The following is a 19,734-nucleotide window of genomic DNA, read 5'->3' on the forward strand; positions in this document are numbered from 1 at the left end:
GGACTACAAAGGGAAAAAGGAAACTTTTGGTGATGATGGATATGTTCATTATCTTGACTGTAGTAATGGTTTCATGAGTTAATACATATGTTAAAATGTATCAAATTGTATGCTTTAAAAATGTACAGTCAACTGCATGTCAAGTATACCTCAAACATGCTGGTTTTAAAAAAAATTTTAAGCAATATACATTTAAAAGCATAACATAAAAATACAGAAAGATAGCCAATCTATTAAAAAAGTACATTTATTATCACAGACCCAATAACAGTTAAAATATCAAGTAAGACACCTATGAGTTAACATAATTATTTTCTTGTAACACTCTCTTGTTTTCTAGGACTATTTTATCTTTGCTGTTAACTGACAAGAAGGTGGCTGCTTTAAGCAGTATTTCTTCCTAGGCATTCATGTCTTTCACAAACTGAAGAATATAATCAGCAGAATACACAGAATCCTGATAAAAGTCAGCAGAATGACACAGTAAACAAAGGTAAGCAGAAATTGCAGGAAGACGTTAAACGTCATTTCTTAGTAAAGTAAATCACTTACCACCTGTCGTGTCTTTTTCCTAGTTAGCTAATTATTCCAACACTGATTTCTAAATTTGTTTGAAAAGTTAAACTGAAATTTAATGTTTTACTTACCAGCTGTTTTTCTTGTTTCTCTAAAGCTGCTCGATCTCTGATTATAGCCCTCTGTGTTCCTCGTAACTCTCGATTCTGTTCCTTTATTACATCTAAGAGAACCACAAAAGAAACCTAAATGTATGAGCTGTAAAATCTTCTTCAATACCATTTAAAATACTGGACTCAGAAACCTCAATTAAAAAAAAAAAAACCAACCTTAAATTACAAGATGTTAATTTTTTTTGTTTCAATTCAATATACTAAAAATTAATCAAATGTTAAAACAAATTATAAATATCGATTATATAAAAAAGTACAGAAGTGCAAATATGCTATAGTTTAGCCAAAAGTATATATAAATCACAGTAAAATACTCCCTTAGAGAACTGATTATTATACAATGTTTTATATGGCATATATATATATGTTATATGCATACACACATGCACACACACACACGTGCACACACACACATGCACACACACACACACACCCTTCTTATCTCTCCTTACTCCAGTATTACATGAAATTCCAAGAAGGAAGACAAGCAATGTGTTTATTAAATCTTTTTTTTCTACACTAAGTCATCATAACAGAGTGAAGCAGCCGACCTTCCAATGAAGCAGACCTGGATTTGAATCGCACCTCTGCCACTTGATAATTATATGATGATGCCTTGCAAAATTAGTTAACACTCTAAACCTCAGGTTTCTTACAAAATTAGGATTGTTGTTAAGGAGTAAATAACATACACAATGCCCTGATATATTGGAAGTGTCCAGTCATTGTTAATGTCTTTCTCATTTATCTCAATTCATCTGGATCCACCGGTCTCACCTTTTTGTTTAAAAGATTGTTTTTTGATGTGGACCATTTTTAAAGTCTTTATTGAATTTGTTACAATATTGCTTCTGTTTTATGTTTTGGTTTTTTGGCTGTGAGGCACATGGGATCTTAGCTCCCCGAGCAGGGGTCGAACCCACACCCCCTGCATTGGAAGGCGAAGTCTTAACCACTGGACTGCCAGGGAAGTCCTAGCCTTACCTTTTGAAGAATTAAAATATTAGTCTGAGACTGACAATCATTTGGGTTAACTGTTACTAAATAGTGATTTCTTCAAAGGATCACAGATATGGATAGTAATGCTTGCCAAAACTGTTCCCTCATTGTCAGGAATCTTGCTAAGTGCTTACATACGGTATACAGTATAATGTTCACAATAATGCCATGGAGTTGTTTTTTTCTATTATTTTATATATATGAGAAAACTAAGTGTTAGTAAGTTTAAATAATGTGCCCAAGGAATCCAAGTGTTGTCTCCTGAATCAGTTATCTTAATCATTTCACTAGAGTACCTTTTTAGTAAAGAGGTAGATTTAAAACCACCACCACCACAATAGAAAGAATAGTCTCTTCATCAAATGGCACTGGGAAAACTAGATATCCACATGACACACACACACACAAAGAAATTGGACCCCTACCTCACGCCATATTTAAAAATTAACTCATAAAAGATTAATGACCCAAATATAAGAGCTAAAATCATAAAACTCAGAAGAAAACACAGGAGAAAATCTACATGATTTGCGATTTGGCAATTGATTCTTAGATATGACACTAAAAGCACAAGCAGCAAAAGAAAAAAATAGATAAACTGGACTTCATGAAAATTAAAAACTGTGATTAAAGGACATTACCAAATGAAAAGACAGTGTAGAAAATGGGAGGAAATATGGGCTTCCCTGGTGGCGCAGTGGTTGAGAGTCTGCCTGCCAATGCAGGAGACACGGGTTCGGGCCTTTGTCCGGGAAGATCTCACATGCTGCGGAGCGGCTGGGCCCGTGAGCCATGGCCACTGAGCCTGTGCATCCGGAGCCTGTGCTCCGCAACGGGAGAGGCCACAGCAGTGAGAGGCCCGCGTACCACAAAAAAAAAAAAAAGAAAAGAAAAAAGAAAAAAAGAAAATGGGAGGAAATATATGTAAATTATATATGAGTCTAGTATCCAGAATATATAAAAAACTCTGATAGCTCAAAAACAAAAGACAAACAACTCAATAAATGAGTGAAGGCCTTGAATAGACATTTCTCCAAAGATACACAAATGGCCAATAAACACTTGGAAAAGATGCAAAATATCATTAGTCATTAGGAAAACCAGATACCACTTCACATCTGCCAAAATCGCTATAATCAAAAAAAGGAAAATAAGTGTTGATCTGCCAGTAGGAATGTAAATTATTTCAGCCACTGTGGATAACAGTTGGGTGGTTCCTCAAAAAGTTAAACATAAAATTACCAAATCACCTCACAATTCCCCTCGTAGGTATTCACCCAAAAGAACTGAAACAAGTACCTAAACAAATACTCTCTACACAAATGCAGCACTATTTACAATAGTCAAAAGGTGGAAACAACCCAAATGTCCGTGAACTGATGAATTGATAAACAAACTGTGGTATATACATATAATATAATGGAATATTGTTCAGTTATTTAAAAAAATGAAGTACTGATACATAGTGCAACATGGATAAACCTCAAAAGCGTGCTAAGTGAAAGAAGCCAGTTACAAATGGTCTTTTATGATTACACTCATATGCAATATCCAGAATAGGTCCACAAAGACAGAAAGCAGATTGATAGTTGCCAGGAGTTGGAGAGAGGGGGGATGGATGAGTCACTACTTAATGGATATAAGGTTTTATTCTAAAGTGATGAAAATGGTTTGGAACTAGAGATCATGGTTATACACCATTGTGAATGTACTAAATGCTACAGACCTGTTCACTCTAAAATGATTAATGTCATGGGACTTTCATCTCAATTAAAACAGCAGCAAAGCCAGCAACCGTTATCCTTTCTAGTGATGGAGCATCACAACTTATATTCTATACATTTCTGTTTTAATGATACTTTACTCAGAATACAAATAACGAATTACACTGAGTAATAGGCACCATACTAAGTGCTTCACAACAACCCCCAAAGGTAGGTACTATTATCTCACTTGTTTCAGAGGGGGTAATTGATATTTGGTGAGGTAATCTGCCCCAGGGAGAAAAAGTGGTAGGATTCACATACAGCCATTCTGATTCCAAGGCCTCTGATTTTAAATATGCTATTACACTGTGAAGCTTTTAGGAAAACAAAAAGTAAAGTTATCAGAGACATAATCCTTATAAATACAGATCCATATCAATAAAAATACTGTTAAAACAGAATGAAAAACATTTCATGTTATTATATAGAATATAACTAATCAACTACAATGACTTTCTGAATAAAAGTTAAAATAAGATGCCAGAGCTCCTATATCCTACATACAAGACATCTATTTCTCCTCCTTTTCTTACTCTGTCTCTCAATGAAGTTATATTGGTGGACATCTCATGCTCAGGATTTACTAAGAACACATTCTATATGTTCCTTAAATATAAGAATATGAAACCATAAAATATCTATATGGGAGGAGAAAAGAGAGGGAGCTCTCTCCCTCCACCAACTTTCTTCTGGATGGGAAACATGTTTCATTTAAAAAAGAGGGAAGGAGATATTCTACAGACAAATATATCTGGGAAATGTTCAAGTTGGAAAAAAAAATAAACCGATTTCTTTGCTTCAAGGCTTCTAAGAACATTTAACATAAGAATATACACTGTCAATCTTTAAGGGGAGAATATGTGATAGATTGTTTCCCAAATTTATTAAGCCAAGGATCCCTTTTGAGAAATCTCTATTAAAATTTCTCAGATACAAATGTTTCATGGCGCATTGGTTGGGATCTTATTCTAAAATAACATGCCTTATTAGTTTGCTAGGGCTATCATAACAAACACCACAGACTGAGTGCTTAAACAACAGAAATTTGTTTTCTCCTAGTTCTGGAGGCTGTAAATCCAAGATTAAGGTGCTGGCTGGGTTGGTTTTTCCTGAGCCCTCTCTCCTTGGCATGCAGATGTCCACCTTCTTGCTGTGTCCTCACATGGCCTTTTATCTGTGTGTGCCCATCCCTGGTATCTCTTCCTCTTCTTATAGGGACATCAGTCCTATTGGATTAGGGCTCCACCCTCATGATCTCATTTAACCTTAATAATCTCCCTAAAGACCCTATCTCCAAATACAGTCACATTAGGAGTTGGGGCTTCAACATACCAATTTTAAGGGGACATAATTAGGTCCACAACACATGATATTTTTCCTCTGACATCTACAGATTCATACTAAACAAAATAACAAAGAAAGCGCTCATTTCCCCTTTCAAAACAGTCATTAGCCTTTTCATCCTCAACATTTAAACCCTCCAAATTTTTATCTTTTGGTCTTAGTTCCCTATTTTGCCCAAGGCAATGGATTGGTATGAAAACATTCACCACTTATCCTACTATTTTAATAGAAAATATGCCCTAAATTTAAAACTATGGAATTACAAATGAACTTTTAGAGTACAGCCCCTTTGTATACTAAAAACTCCCTGAACTCAACTAGGATAAGATGAAATATTAAAATAACGATGACGGTCTCCTAAAGTTACAAAAGTACTGGGCTGAAAGAGAAGTCACTGTATTGATAAGTTGAATTGTGACCAGGTAATTGGCACAGTGCAAAGCACTGTGAAACACTACTGAAAGCCTTGACTGCTAAGATCTAGAATGTTATCCACATACATTTACTTCATTAGTTGGGTGGCATAATGAAAAATACATTATTTGGTCTTTGGCTTGAGTTCCTGGCACAAAGGTCCTAAAACCCTTAGAATTTCCTGAGTGATAGAAACATCTTTTGACTCAGAGAGGGGTACACCTAGATAGCTTCAGGATGGGGCTGGTTACCAGAAAGTCCAAATATTTGATTAGAAGGTGGGCAATTTCAGCCCCATCCCTCAGGGGAGGGGAGTGGGACCAGAGGTTGGGTTATAATAACTCTTAAACAAAGAGATTGGAAGAGCTTCTGGGTTCGTGAACATATTGATGTTCTGGGAAGGTAACATGTCCAGAGAGGGCAGAGAAGCTCTGAGCTGCACCCCTCACCCCACCCCCCCGCATAATAACTTGCTTCCGTTTGGCTGTTCCTGAGTTGCATCCTTATAATAAAATGGTAATACTAAGTAAAGCACTTTCCTGAGTTATGAGTTGTTCTAGTGAATTACCAAACCTGAAGAGGGAGTTGTGGTGACACTAGAATTTATAGCTGGTCGGTCAGAAGTACTGGTGGTAATCTAGGACTGTGACTGGCCTCTTAAGTGAGGACAGTCTTGTGGACAGAGCCCTTAACCTGTGGTGTGGGGTCTGTGCTAACTCTAGACAGTTAGTGTTAATATTGAACTGAACTGCTGGAGACACCCAGCTGGTGTCAGAGAATCAGAGTAAAGAACAGATATAGCCATCTTTCTTGAAAAACAAGTAGGACATGAAATTTTAACAAAACATAATTTAAATAGTTTGACTTCACTTTTCTTAATTTTATGGAACTATGTGTACCATAACTGTCACTGTATATAAGAGAAGGAAAATAAAGAAAATTAACTACTGCATATTCCACAGCCTATTGTTAATAGACCTATTAATATTTAAACAGTTCTAGGCTATAAACCAAGAGCATCTAATGTTATACTAAAACAGAGTCATAACACTTTAAACCATATTAAGGTAAGTAGGAAAAGACAGTAAAATATTTTTTCATAGGAGATGACAGGTATATCTTATAAAACAAATTACTCTTTAATTTTCTTTAAAAACAATCCCTACACTAAACCCCCAGTTGGTCTTCTAGATAATTCAGAAGGAATAACATAAGAAAGATTCTGAGACAATTTTAATGTTTTTAAGGCCAAGTTTATTTCCAATCATATTTATTTCTTAGTAGGTCTGATTGATTCCTAAGATTACAAGCTCTTTAAGAGCAAGGAACACATTTTATTTTATTTACCTATCTGTATTCCCATTTTACTTCGTGTCAACAACTATACCAATATATTAGTTAACGGTAATCTAAGGCAGCACAAACATATATATCAAAATGTAAAAGGATTTGCCTTATAGTCATAATTTAACACATTCCTTTAAAAATGTATAATAAAATCTATTGGTTATCAAGAAAGATGGCTGACAATTTAACAAATTATCATAGTAAGATCTGAACTATGATAGGTACCTTTCTACGATGGAAAAATGTAACACTGAAATAATCAGATGTTTCTAATTTTTTGCTGTCCCCTTTTCTCCTTCTGAGTTATGACCATGACAGAAATATGTGCAGGTACTGCTGACCTAGGAGAGATGGAGCACTTGGCTTTGCCTAACCTGTGCTTCCCTGTCCATCCCGTTTCCTCCTCTAGTAAAGATCACTCCCTGAACTCTCATATGCCAGCACTTCTTCTACCTCGTGGGGCACTGTGAAGTGTTTCGTAACAGGTGGCTATAGGGAACTTGCACAATGTGAAAATACATGGGAGTGCCTGTGGCGTGCTCTCTCTGTTACCATTTGGTGAGGTCCAGAGGGTCTGGGAACTCCCCCACCCACCACCCTCTCCTCACCCACACCCAGCACAACACTGAGAAAAAGCCACTCAGGCCCGCTCCACTCTGGGAGCTAAAGCCTGTCTCAAGCCTTTCAGGCTCTTTTTAACTGAACAAAAGAAGGCATGTATACATAGAGTGATAAGATCACTGATGCAAATTTTGGACTTAAGAAGATACAGACAGAAAAGCTCATTCTGTACTCTTTGGTTCTGAGCCAATAAGGCCTATCTGCTTACAGAAAAAAGAAAGAAAAAAGCCAAAAAATAAAATCTAAAAGAGCCTCTCATGTGGTCTAGCTCACTAGAATTCTCTACTGGGATTTGAGGCCAAGGCCCAACTTGAACTATGGCTGTCCTTCTAGACCCTGCTCATTTACATGCTATTTGCATATCTGAGGCTTAAAGCAAAAAGTGGTTACCGACTGCAAATACAGACATTCATTAATTTGTGAGTAATATCCTCTAAAGTGCCTATCATTTGAGAAAAGGGAGGGGGCCTGTCCCAAGCTTTCCGGATAGTTCAGGATTACTGCCCCATGAGCGCTAAGGCACAACTCACCGACTGTACCACTCAGCTGGATTCAAGCTGCTCTCTTAGACAGCATCCGCGTACCATGTACTGGGTTTGCCACTTTACTATAAGGTCATGATGGACTTTTTAATCTAATATATTTTTTCTGCTTTTAAATGTATTTCTTCAGAGAAAAATCATTTTGATTTATGCAACTTTATTGCCTACCAATTACCCTGAATCTAATGATCACATGGGTTGAGAAAGGAGAACAAAATGCTCCCACATCCTGCTTTACCACCTCCATTAACTGGGTTTTGGAAATCAAGATCCAAGAGGAAAGTGAGCTTCCTCTTCAGATTTCATGTGCAAGCTCTGCAAGCTAGTATCAATGGAAATAGTGGGTACTCTGGCACTGGTATAGTGGGACAATGGATATTAGATAAACCCTGATCGTGGCTATGAACAGAAGAGCTGGGAGTGTGAGTTCAGCTAAAGCAGTCATGGTGGAGCTCACCAATGAACAATAAAGGGGGATGGGGGTCCTGGCCATTTGGGGCTATACCATTTTCTTAGGTTGATGAGGAGAAAAAAACTGCAAAAATGCTCCAAACTCAAAGGTTAAGGGGTAAGAAACAAATACTAAAGGCCAGTAACCAGAAAATACCAGCTCTAAAAGCCAAATTTACTCAGAGGCAGAAGGACAATGACAATGAGAGAGTGGGTGAGGAGAAATCAGAATTTGATATGCAAAGCAAACTTGTTTCTCAGGCTTTGGACATGATATATGAGAAATCAGGGAGAAAAGGTATCAGCTTAATTAACCAGTTTTAAACACATGAAAAAGAAAAAATAAAAACAAAAATAAATAAACTGTAGGAAACAGAAAGGACAGTACAGAATCACGCCAACAGCTTTACTCTATACATAGATCCACTTAAGAACAAGGTTGAAGTTGAAAAACTCAGCAGGACTCACTTGGGAGGAAGAGGTAGAACACTAAGAAGAGAATAGGAGTCTAGCCCTAAGGTAGGATAAAAGGAAGCAATAAGGAATGTTTTTCCCCCCACCAGTAAAGTCTCAAAAGTCACTCAAGCCCTGAGGAATTCATTGAAATGAATTTGTTCATTATTATTAAAATATCAGTGTTTTCAAGAGCTGAAGGAAGGTTTTGAGATGTCAGCTGTTGGCACATCTTTGGGTCTTATGTGGCTCTCAAAGACACAGCCTTTGGCATCATCATCAATAACAGCTTCAGAAAACTGTCAAAGGGCAGTTTTCAGCTTAGATAAGTAAGGGAATGAGGGAATGACCCTTTGAAAGAACAGTCTCACAGATATATGGATGGACTTGAAGGTAGAAAAATGGTAGCATGAAAAGAAATACCAGTCTTTGGTATCATGCTTGGGATGGAGAAATACAGAGGAAAGATATTTTCCTACAGAAATATCTGTTCCTAGGCTTCTGAAAGGGCCTCCTGCCTTGCTGTTCTCTATGCCTAGGAGGTTCACGTACCAGATCATCACATGACTATTTCTTCTCAACATTTTGTTTTTCCCTCAAATGCCACATAAGTAGGGAAATCTTTTTTCATCACTCAGGTAACCACTCTCCCACACACACAAACAACAACAACAAAAACAGCAATAATGGATTGGGGGGGGGGGCAATAGAGGAAATTTTGAATTTCATTCCATATTAAATAATGTTATTGTATACTATTAAATTTTTTGAGAGTCATCATGGCATGTGGTTATATAGGTGAACATCCTATTTTTGGAAAATATTTGGTGGACTATTCAGAGATAGTTTCATTATGTCTATAACTTACCCTAAATAGTTCAACAAGAACCCACATGTGTGTATGTAAGTACATATAAAGACATACAAACATAGAGGAGGGAGAGAGAGAGCAAATGTGGCATAATGTTAATAACTGGTGCATTTAGGCAATGCGAAAATGGGTGTTCATTGAATACTGTCACTTCAACTTTTCTGTAGATTTGAAATTGTTCAAAATAAAAAGAGAATAGTCTACATTCCTAAAAATAAAACACATAAATAAATAAAAGTATGAAAAATTTTTGCCCAGAAAAATGCTCAGAAGAGAGAATGGTGCTCCTGAATTCCTTATTCAATTATTTTTCTTTGGTGTGCCAAGAATTTAGGGACCAAACAGAAAGTAATTTGAGTTTTTAAATATTCATAATAATAATCACTCTGGGAACACACAACACGCTAGGAAAGATCTGGGTACTTACTGTAGGTAGCACCATAAGAATTTTGTATTTTACTTGGAAGAAAGCAGAATGTTTCTGAAGGGGATCTAATTTATATAGATGGTAAATTTTATTCCTTCTTGAGCTGTAAAAAATGTGGCATCACAACTGACTCTTGACAGATTTATCCAACTTAGTCAAAACTTCTCAGGTTCTGAACTCTGGAAAACTAGCATACATGGATACCACCCCAATGAGGCAAAACCCAAGAAGCTTTGTTCCTCTACTGTCAGTAACATTACTCAAATTATCTCTAAACTTGTACTAAGGTTCGAGGTGAGTGGCAATAATATGGATGTAGATTATAGTAAGCTCTGGATACTGGAAACACAACTTTTGGTTAGTAAATGCTACTATTTTGGAATTTACTCTCTAAATTCTAAACTGCTGCAGCTATTTTCATTTATGCTAAAGACTCTCTGCAACCTTGCAAATGTGGAATGAAGGAAAAACTTAGAAAAAGCATAATCCAACTTTGGAAGTGCGTGAGGATCTACTTTGATTCTGGCGAATGCAAATCGGGAAGCAGATGGGAATTCTATGCAAAAAGTCATCATAATTTAAAATATGTCAGCGTGAGAAAGAGTATGGTATATGCAGATGAATGTGAGAAGTGTTCTTGGAGAGTAAAATGAAATGGCTAGAAAGGAAGACAAGGACCAGATCAAGCAGGGCCATACATACCTTATTAAAGGGCATTCACTTGATCCTTTTAGTGCTAGAGACTCAATAAATGGATATATACCTAGGAGTAGCATAGTAAGATTTGGATTTCATATATATCAATCACACAGGCAACTTTGTATTGAGTTGGCCAAAAAGTGTCTTTGGTTTTTCCGTAAAAATAAAAGACACATTTTTCATTTTCACCGAGAACTTTATTGAACAACGTATTCACCATTTTGTTCCACTACTTTCTGCCATTTTTCAGGCAACTTCATAATTCCATCTTCCCAAAACTTTTTATTTTTTTGAGAAAAGAACTGTTCCAGGTGCCTTTTACAGTCTTCCAGGGAGTTGAAATTTTTTCCATTAAGAGAATTTTGTAAAGACCGAAATAAATGGAAATCCGAAGGTGAAATGTCTGATGAATACAGCGGATGAGTCAGAACTTCCCAGCCAAGCTGTAACAGTTTTTGCCTGGTCATCAAAGTAACATGCAGTCTAGCGTTATCTTGATAGAAGATTATGCGTTTTCTGTTGACTAATTCTGGATGCTTTTTGTGGAGTGCTGCTTTCAGTTAAGTCTAATTGGGAGCAGCACTTGTGGGGATTAATCGTTTGGTTTTCTGGAAGGAGCTCATAACAGAGGACTCCCTTCCAATCCCACCATATACACATCACCTTCTTCGATGAAGACCGACCTTTGGTGTGGTTGGTGGTGGTTCATTTCGCTTGCCCCATGATCTCTTCCGTTCCAGTAGCCAATCACATGCAGAAATACAGTCAAGAAGTTTTTTTTCATTAAACTTATGTGGAACCCAAACATCAAAGTGATTCACATAACCAAGCTGGGGCAATGGATTTTCAGCGCTTGATTTGGATATTTTGAGTATGTTGGCTATCTCACAAGTGGTATAACATTGATTGTTCTCAATTAATGTCTCAATTTGATCCCTATCAACTTCAACTGGTCTACCGGACCGTGGAGCACCGTCCAGCAAGAAATCTCCAGCAGGAAACTTCGCAAACCACTTTTGACACGTTCGATCAGTCACAGCACCTTCTCTATACACTGCACAAATCATTTTTTGCATTTCAGTTGCGTTTTTACCTTTCTTGAAATAATAAAACATAATATGCCGAAAATGTTTTTTCTTCCATCTTCAATATTAAAATGGCTACACAAAAATTCACCAACTTTGAGTTGTAAGTAAGTAAAAGTAAGTAAGTAAAAAGTAAGTAAAAATAAAAAGTCTTTTTTTTTAAATGCACGCTGATATGACAGCCATTACACACAATCTAACAAAATTGTTTTGAATGAAGTTAAAGACAACTAAGTGCTACTAGAGCCATCTTACAGAAAAAGACAAACAAACCTTTTGGCCAACCCAACAGATGAATGATTTAAAGGCTATGAAGTTACAGGAAAGAAACACAGAAAAGTGATGTAGTAAAGTGTAAGATAAATGGGATCTGAATAAGAGCAAGGAAGATCATATGTGCCAAACATTTAAGAGGCATAAGGGACAGGACTTGGTAATTAATTGAAGGTACAGGGCAAAATCAAGAAGTGCCAAACACTAGAAGAGGAGAACCCAGTAAAGGAACTGACTTGAAGGAGATGGTGATGAATTCTGTTTGGGATCTGTTTTAATTTGAGGTATTTGGGACATCAAGGTGGAGATACTTAGCAAACTATTGGATATATTGGTCTGAAACTCAGAAAAATATATCTAGAGATACACAATTGGGATCCATCAGCACTTGGGTTATATCTAAAATAATAAGAGTTTAGATAAGATCATGTAGGGAGAGAATGTACAATTAGAATAGTGGTAGTTCAAGATGAAACCAAGAAAAATACTAACATTTAAAGGGCAGGTTCAAATAAGAAAGGAAGAAAGGAGGAGAGAAAAGGAAGAAAGGAGGGAGGAAAGAAGGAAGGAAGAAAGAAAGGAAAAATGAAAGAAAAACATAAAAGGAAAAAGAAAAAGAGTAGTCAGAAAAATTTGAGGAAAATTAAGACAGTGTTACGTCATGCGAGCCGAAAGAAAATTTCAAGGAAGAAATTATTGTCAAAATCAAATGCAAAGCATAAGCCCAAGAGACGATCACTAAAAAATGACCACTGGATTTGGTGATCTAGAAGTCATTGATGATCTTAGCAAGATCTCATTCATTACATGAGATGTAAAACAAACTGCTGTACAATGGGGGGCATCAGAGAAGTAAAGAAGTGAAGATAGGAGACACCACCACTCCTTCGAGAGGTTTCGATGAAGAGCAAAAAGAGACTGGAAAATACTTCCTAAGAAAATGCTGGGTTAAGGGAGAGTCAGGAAAAGGAGGGTTGTTTCCAGTTCTACCACCATTAGAAATTAAAGTTCTAATACTAACTCTGAGAGAAAAGAGTCTGCCTCACAGACAAAAGGTAGGTGTACATGGTACCTACCAAAAGCTGAGAATTCCATGTACTTAGCAAGAACAGCAAAATTAAACTGTGCCACAGGCCCTCCAATAAGAAGAAATAACAATGATAATACCCAAAGAGATGAGGTCCTGGCTCTGCTGTAGGCCCGTACCCAAGTGAATTTAGTAGCTGTGTGATCTTGGGCAAGTTACTTAGTCCTTTGCCTCTCAGTTTCCTCATCTATAAAGTGGGGATAATAATAGTACTTATAGGTTTTGTAAGAATTAAATAAGATACTGATACAAAATGCTAAGTGCTGGCTTAGAGTAATACCTCAAATTTGTCTTTGGTCAGGATAACAGACAAAAAGTATATAGTGCCTAAAGAACTTCACTTTTTAAGAGGCATATTTAGTTGTGCATTCATGACAAGTCCTCATGGCATCCTGATTCACAGGTTCATAATTAGCTTCAATAAATAGGTCACCATTAGTCCACTTAGGAAAAAAACAAAAGAAAAACAAAAAACAAAAAAACACTGTAGATAAACACATTGCCATATATACGCCTTATATATATATGTGTGTATAACTTATAAATCAGTAAAAGTACTCAACTGTAATTTCAAATTCAAAAGAATCTCTTCTTTAGTACTGAGGTACAATTCTCATTAATTTTTGTAACAAAGTATACACTGCAGAGACTTGTTCATCTTTATGTCAAAAATGAATTAAACATAACTCTGGATAGTAATAAGTGCTCTAATGTTGTCTCCCTTTTTAATTTACATGTGCAGTATTCTTTAATGATATAGTATGCAACTCTTCTAGCCAATCCAAAGAGACAAAAAGATTCAATTATTCTCCAGCTCTATAAGCAGTTACATATTTTCTTTTATATCAGAATTCATTATTGCTGAAACAGATAAAAAGACAGCATACAGTAAAAGATCTTGTGATCAATAATCAACGAGTCTAAGGATCTGGGAGAAATGCATAAGAATACATTTAATTTCATAATATATAGCCTCATTATTGCTAAGAAGAATGCTGTCACCTTTTAAACAAAACACCTGATTTTTGATAAAACAAAGAATAAAAACATCAGTAAATATCTAGATCAAAATAATGAAAGTACAGGTCGACAGTTAAGATGTCATTAAGTGATCTGAACTGACATGATAATTTAAGAAAACATCAAGTATGCAGTTTGGTAGTTATAGTAAATGTACACAGTAGCCAAATTTATATTCAGAAATTTCATACACAGATCTTTAAGACAGTAGTATAGTTCCTGCCAAAAGTCCTTAGGATCTTTTTCTCGCAAATAAGTGTATTTAGCAAAAACATTATTTCTTGGATGAATTAACCCAACTTCAAATAAATATACAGTTAAACACCCTCACTGCACATCCTCATTGTCTTTATTTTTTCTGCTCTATACTTCAAGTACAATAATCCCTAGATTGCCAAAAGCACCAGGAAGCACAGCACTAAAAATATAGAACTGATATTTATGTCTTTGTAAATATTTTACAGATATCAAGCAATTAAAGCTAGGCTGTTTGGCTTATAACGTTAATTTTTAAAATTTAATTTGTAACATCACAGTAAGAAAGATGCAACCCTTTTCCTCTGTTTAGTAAATTCTCACTCTATAAAACTGAAACAAAAAAAATGAACCTTTTTTTCCCCTGGAGTACTATACAATGACTGAAAATCATATTACTGGTACTGAAACACTGAAAAACTAAAGTGCCATGCTAAAGATTAAATAGGATTCTCAGGTAAAACACACATAAAACTCATTTCACATAATTGTATTACTTCCTATTCCAACTTGGTAGTTATTTCAGGTGTTGTAAGTGGTATTTCTCAGTTAATAAAAGGTCAATTTCACCCACTCAGAATAAGCAAAAATATTATTATGCTCTGTGATAAATTAGGGGTAAAATGACATTATGTGTTGAAGTAAAGGGTAGGGTGGCAGGGTAAAGATGATGTTTTTGTCATCCTCCACAAAATAATTGTGCTGGCATTGGAAAAGTCACTACAAAGGAATGAAGGAGTTACCCCAGGTCTGGACTGAGCACCCTGTTTGTACCAATCACTGTCTAGCTACCACTGCTCCTTTTGTGGCAGAGTTAGACCCTTACAAAGAAGTGATTCTTCGACTGAACCAACAACAACCTAGATTCAACATGTAATGAGAAACACGATTTTTAAATAACTTGAATGAATTTGATTCCTAGTAGAGTCAATGAAAGTATCAAGACTAATTAAACAGTTATATAAACACATATTACAGTCATTCCTTATAAATACCCATTTGTATATTCCTGTACATTCACTTCTTTCCCCCTTAACATGACATTGAGCTAAATGTCTGAAGCAATGCAAGTATCTTAAAATATAAACTTCTATGCAGATAATGCATACCATATCTCTTTAGATAGCAAAAGATAATCATAAGGGAGAAAAATCTACTATGAAAACTAAATCCAGGCACTTCCCCTGGATTTCTTTAATTTTTCTACCGGTGTCAGTCAAGAAGCATTTTTTTCACGTCTCTATTGATGGGGTGTTCCTAGGGCAAGACCGGCCCGTACCCAAGTTCATTTTGTAAGAGTAGCCTATTACACCCTCCCCCACCTCAACACAGGTTTCCGGTTTGGATGCCCAGAAGTAGTACGGCTCCAAACTGAAGGAGCAGTAAACCAAGCAGGGGAAACCAATAAGAAATTCATCAAATCACCAAATCTAATGACACTCAAGGGTCAGCCGCATCCTGCCTCCTTGTATGCTCAGGATCCCGCTAAAGGAGAAACCTGGGGGCGGGGCTGTTAAGGACTATGTTATCAGAGAGAGGAAGCCAGACTGCCCAGGTGAGGTTGAGGTGGGGCGAGTCAGAAGAGATAGGGTAACAGAAAAGTGACGCACGAGGTAGGTCAAGTGGTTACCTGTGGGGCCACTTGATCCAGCCCCGCCCCCAGGGAACAGCAAAAAGAATCGCGGCCGGAAGCCCGCAAAATACACCGGGGAAAGACAGAGCTGGGCCCCTTCGGCCCGGCCTGGAACTCACCATCCACGGTTTTCTTCTTGAAGAGGGACGCCATGGTCAGGGACCGCGCCCGGGCAGCCCGGCTCGGCCCGGTCCGGCCCGCGACTGGGAAAGAACCGGAGGGAAAGGACAGGCCTTTGGAGGGCTCGGGATGGCGGAGCGGATGGGCAAGAGAAGAGGGCGGGGTCTCCAGACAGGACCCGCGGAGGGCGGGTATCCACGAACCCTGCCGCCGCGGAGTTGCCCTCAGCTCAGGTGACCGCGAACTAAGACACTTTTTGGAGAAGTCACTTGCAGGAAGCGCCTGCGCGATATGCGCGCGCGCCTGCGTACTGCGGCGCCTGAAGCTGCAGCCGGTGCCCTCAGTTCAGCTGCTGCCCTCTCTCCTGCTTGCGGCGTCCCAGTGTGGCGAATCATGCGAGGCTAGAGGTAGTAGCAGTGCGTAGGAGACTGCGGGCTGTGTCAGGTAGCTTCTAGGTGCGGGTTCCGTGCTGAATGCTGACAGAGATGAGCCTTACTTAGCGCTCTTCTTGCCCCGGAGAAGCTGGAAGTAAGGGGGTCCCCAGAATCCTAGGACAAGCGTGGGTCGTCCTGGAACAAGTTGATTTACGACCATCCCCTTGCTGTCTGTATCAAGGCATTCATAAGTGCAGGGGCTGGTGTTAATGCTGAGGTCCGAGCCCCGGTGGTGTTTGTCTCGGGAGTTCACGCTCTTTTGGGCCCTGACTTGCTCAGCGGTCTCTCCGACGCCACCCACGCAGCCCCCTGCCGGACCCGAGGCGCTCACTGCGGCCCTGAGCCCGAGGCTCTGACCACCAGGTGTGGGTCTCCGGGGATCAGGTTTCTAGGCTTGGGAGTGGCGGGGGAGGAAGGGAATGGGGAGCAGCTTCCTTAAGGCAACATTTTTTATTTAATGTTCTTGGCTGGAAACATGAAAAAAATCCATACACATTTGTTGTATACCGGTTTAAATGTCTCCAACTCTATTTCTTTAATATCTCAATTTCTTGTAATTGCTCAAGGAAAATTTATGGCTACACTGTGAACCTATTAGAATGCTACATACCTGTACATTGGTATTCACTGTGGAAAAAAGCTCCATATTATGTAAAAGGAAAAGCATAATGAATTATTTCAAGAATCCTGTGTATAAGTGTAAATATGGGAAATACTGTCTTTGGATCAAGACCTTGAGTTCATCGTTCATTTTGTGAGTGTGTGTGTCTCTCTTTCTGTGTTTACACATCTCTGTTTAATATATTATTTTGCTATTTGGAATCTTAATTTTGCTTTGAACTTTTTTCTCCCAATCTATTAGTGCTTTAAGCAGCACTGCCTTCCAGAGGATGAAAATCATAGTACCTGTTTTACAAAGATGTGATTTATGATAGGAAGACACCTCAATAATAGTATCAGTATTATTAGTCACCTCTGGCTTTAAGAATCATGTCTCAAGGATTTTTAAGTATTTGGGGTAGTCAGACTTTCCTTCCCCATTTTTCCGCCTCTTGAGACATCAAAGCCCTCAGAGCCACTGATCATCCCGCTGTTGCTGCTAAAATTTAGCTAAGAGTCTGCTCATGAAAACTTTCTCAGAATAACATAGTTGTATGCAAGGTATAATTATTTTACTCCTTCTCAAGTTATTTGAGATATTGTGGGAAGGTGAAGAAGTAAGGAAACAGGAAAAAAAAAAAAAAAAAACCATAAGCAGTAAACAGCCTTTGCCCCCAAGTCCCGGCCTTTCTTGGGGTAAGCTCTATAGCAAAAAGGCGGTTTGCCCTGGTTGCCTGTTGTAATGAACAGCATTGAGCTGTGCTTGAGTGCCTGAGAGGCAATAAACTGTGATGTGTCTAGTGATCCTATTCCTCCCTGATGCAGTCACCCTTGTTTTATTACTCCCACACAATCCCCCCCACTGACCCAATTGTAACAGTTGGGAAAATGCCAAAATACTTAGCAACCATATGGAAGACCCTCCAAAAGTGCACAGCAGGAGCTAAAGGCAGGGCTTCCTCATTACAATAAAGACAAAATACAAATATGCAGTATTTAAGCTCAGCACTCAAATAGTTTAATTCTCCCCTGGTTTGAAGCAGGCTGATATGCAGCTGATAAGCAAACTGGCATCCATTCTGATTAGTTGCTGGCCAAACTACTGGTTTATATTTTGTAGATCACTCCTTATGGAAGGGCATGTACACAAATATAACTGAGACTTAGGACACCAAGGTACCATAAATTAGAATACAATGGTGTTTTTCATTTGTTCAAAACCACCATCATCGCATACAAACTCACTGAATCAACAAGACATATATATAAGCATAGTGGATAGAGAAGATGTTTTAATGTTATTCTTTTTAAACCTCATTAAGAAATAATGAACTAATATCCTATGGTCATTATGACCCAATAATAGTCTTCCAAACTGCTCAGGCAGTGAAAAATATATTTGTTATATACCTAATGACACATACCATGTTTTGTGTGAAGAAACAAATACAGTTCGTCCATCATTTTCTCTTACCCGCCTTCCTACCAGGTTTTTCATCTTTTATCATTTACTTGTTACTCTCTGACACGAATTCCGACATGTGGGATTTTTTTCCCCACACGAAGCCATTCTCCAACACCAGCTGGGTGTCCTACGACTCAACTCAATTCCGACACCATCTACTCAGAGATATAGCATCAGATCCACAGCATAAGGGCTCAGTCCCAAAAGATCATCCTCACTTCAGGTGCCAGTCGCAAGTCCAGGTTGTTACCTGTGCTTCTGACCAAGCATCCGTAAATCAGAGGTTCCTATGACCCCCCTCCTTGGGTTTAATTAATTTGTTAGATTATCTCACAGAACTCAGGAAACCAGTTTATTCACTAGACTACCAGTTTATTACAAAGGATATTAAAGGAATCCACAGCCAGATGAAGAGATACATAGGGCCAGGTCCTGAATGCAGGTTCTTTTGTCTCCAGGGAGTTTGGGACCCAGGCACAGTGGCATGTGGATGTGTTCTGGTTCACCAACCTGGAAGCTCCCTAAACCCAGACCTTTTGGGTTTTTATGGAGCCTTCCTTACATAGGCATGGTTGATTAAATCATTGACCCATGGTGACTGAACTCAATCTCTAGCCCCTTTCTCCCCTCCAGAGGTTGGAGGAAGGAGACTGGAAGTTCCAACCCTTTATTCACATGGTTATTTCCCTTCATGATCAGCCCCCATCCTTAGAGGCTTTCCAAAATCACCTTATTAACATAAACTCAGGTGTGTTTGAAAGGTGTTTGTTATGAATGTCAACATACATTTATTGCTCTTATCATTTATGAATTCCCAAGAGTATTAGAAGCTTTGTGTGAGAAATGAGGAGGGAGACCAAATATATATTTCTTTTTTATAAATCATAATAGCACACTTGTCCATCACAGAGGAACAGACGTTAGCTCGGTATAAGAAAAAGAGCTTTTAAAAGCAGAGCTTCTCTAAAATAGGATGGGTGCCATGTGAGACAGTGAGTTCCTTGTCACAGAAGTGTTCAAGCGGGAGCAGGTTATTGTAGAAAGAATTCCTTTGAAGAATCAAAGGTTTGATTAGAAGGTTTCTAAGGTTCCTTTAAATTTTGGAATTTTATTATGAATAAAATATAGCTCAGGACAAAT

At 38.0% G+C, this 19,734-nt stretch overlaps 1 protein-coding gene across 1 annotated transcript in view; it reads right to left on the reverse strand.

Annotated features, from left to right (window-relative positions):
- Nucleotides 1–16,435, reverse strand: part of CHMP2B (charged multivesicular body protein 2B) — a 29,952-nt gene extending 13,517 nt beyond the window's left edge. The window contains exons 1-2 of the mRNA XM_019923196.3: nucleotides 16,095–16,435; nucleotides 648–739 (exon numbers count right to left, since the gene is read on the reverse strand). Of these exons, the coding sequence (XP_019778755.1) occupies nucleotides 648–739; nucleotides 16,095–16,128 (126 nt within the window). The 5' untranslated portion in view covers nucleotides 16,129–16,435. The remainder of the gene's footprint in view (nucleotides 1–647; nucleotides 740–16,094) is intronic.
- Between the last annotated feature and the right edge of the window lie 3,299 nt (nucleotides 16,436–19,734).

This window comes from Tursiops truncatus, chromosome 4, assembly GCF_011762595.2.
Source record: "Tursiops truncatus isolate mTurTru1 chromosome 4, mTurTru1.mat.Y, whole genome shotgun sequence".
Lineage (NCBI taxonomy): Eukaryota > Metazoa > Chordata > Mammalia > Artiodactyla > Delphinidae > Tursiops > Tursiops truncatus.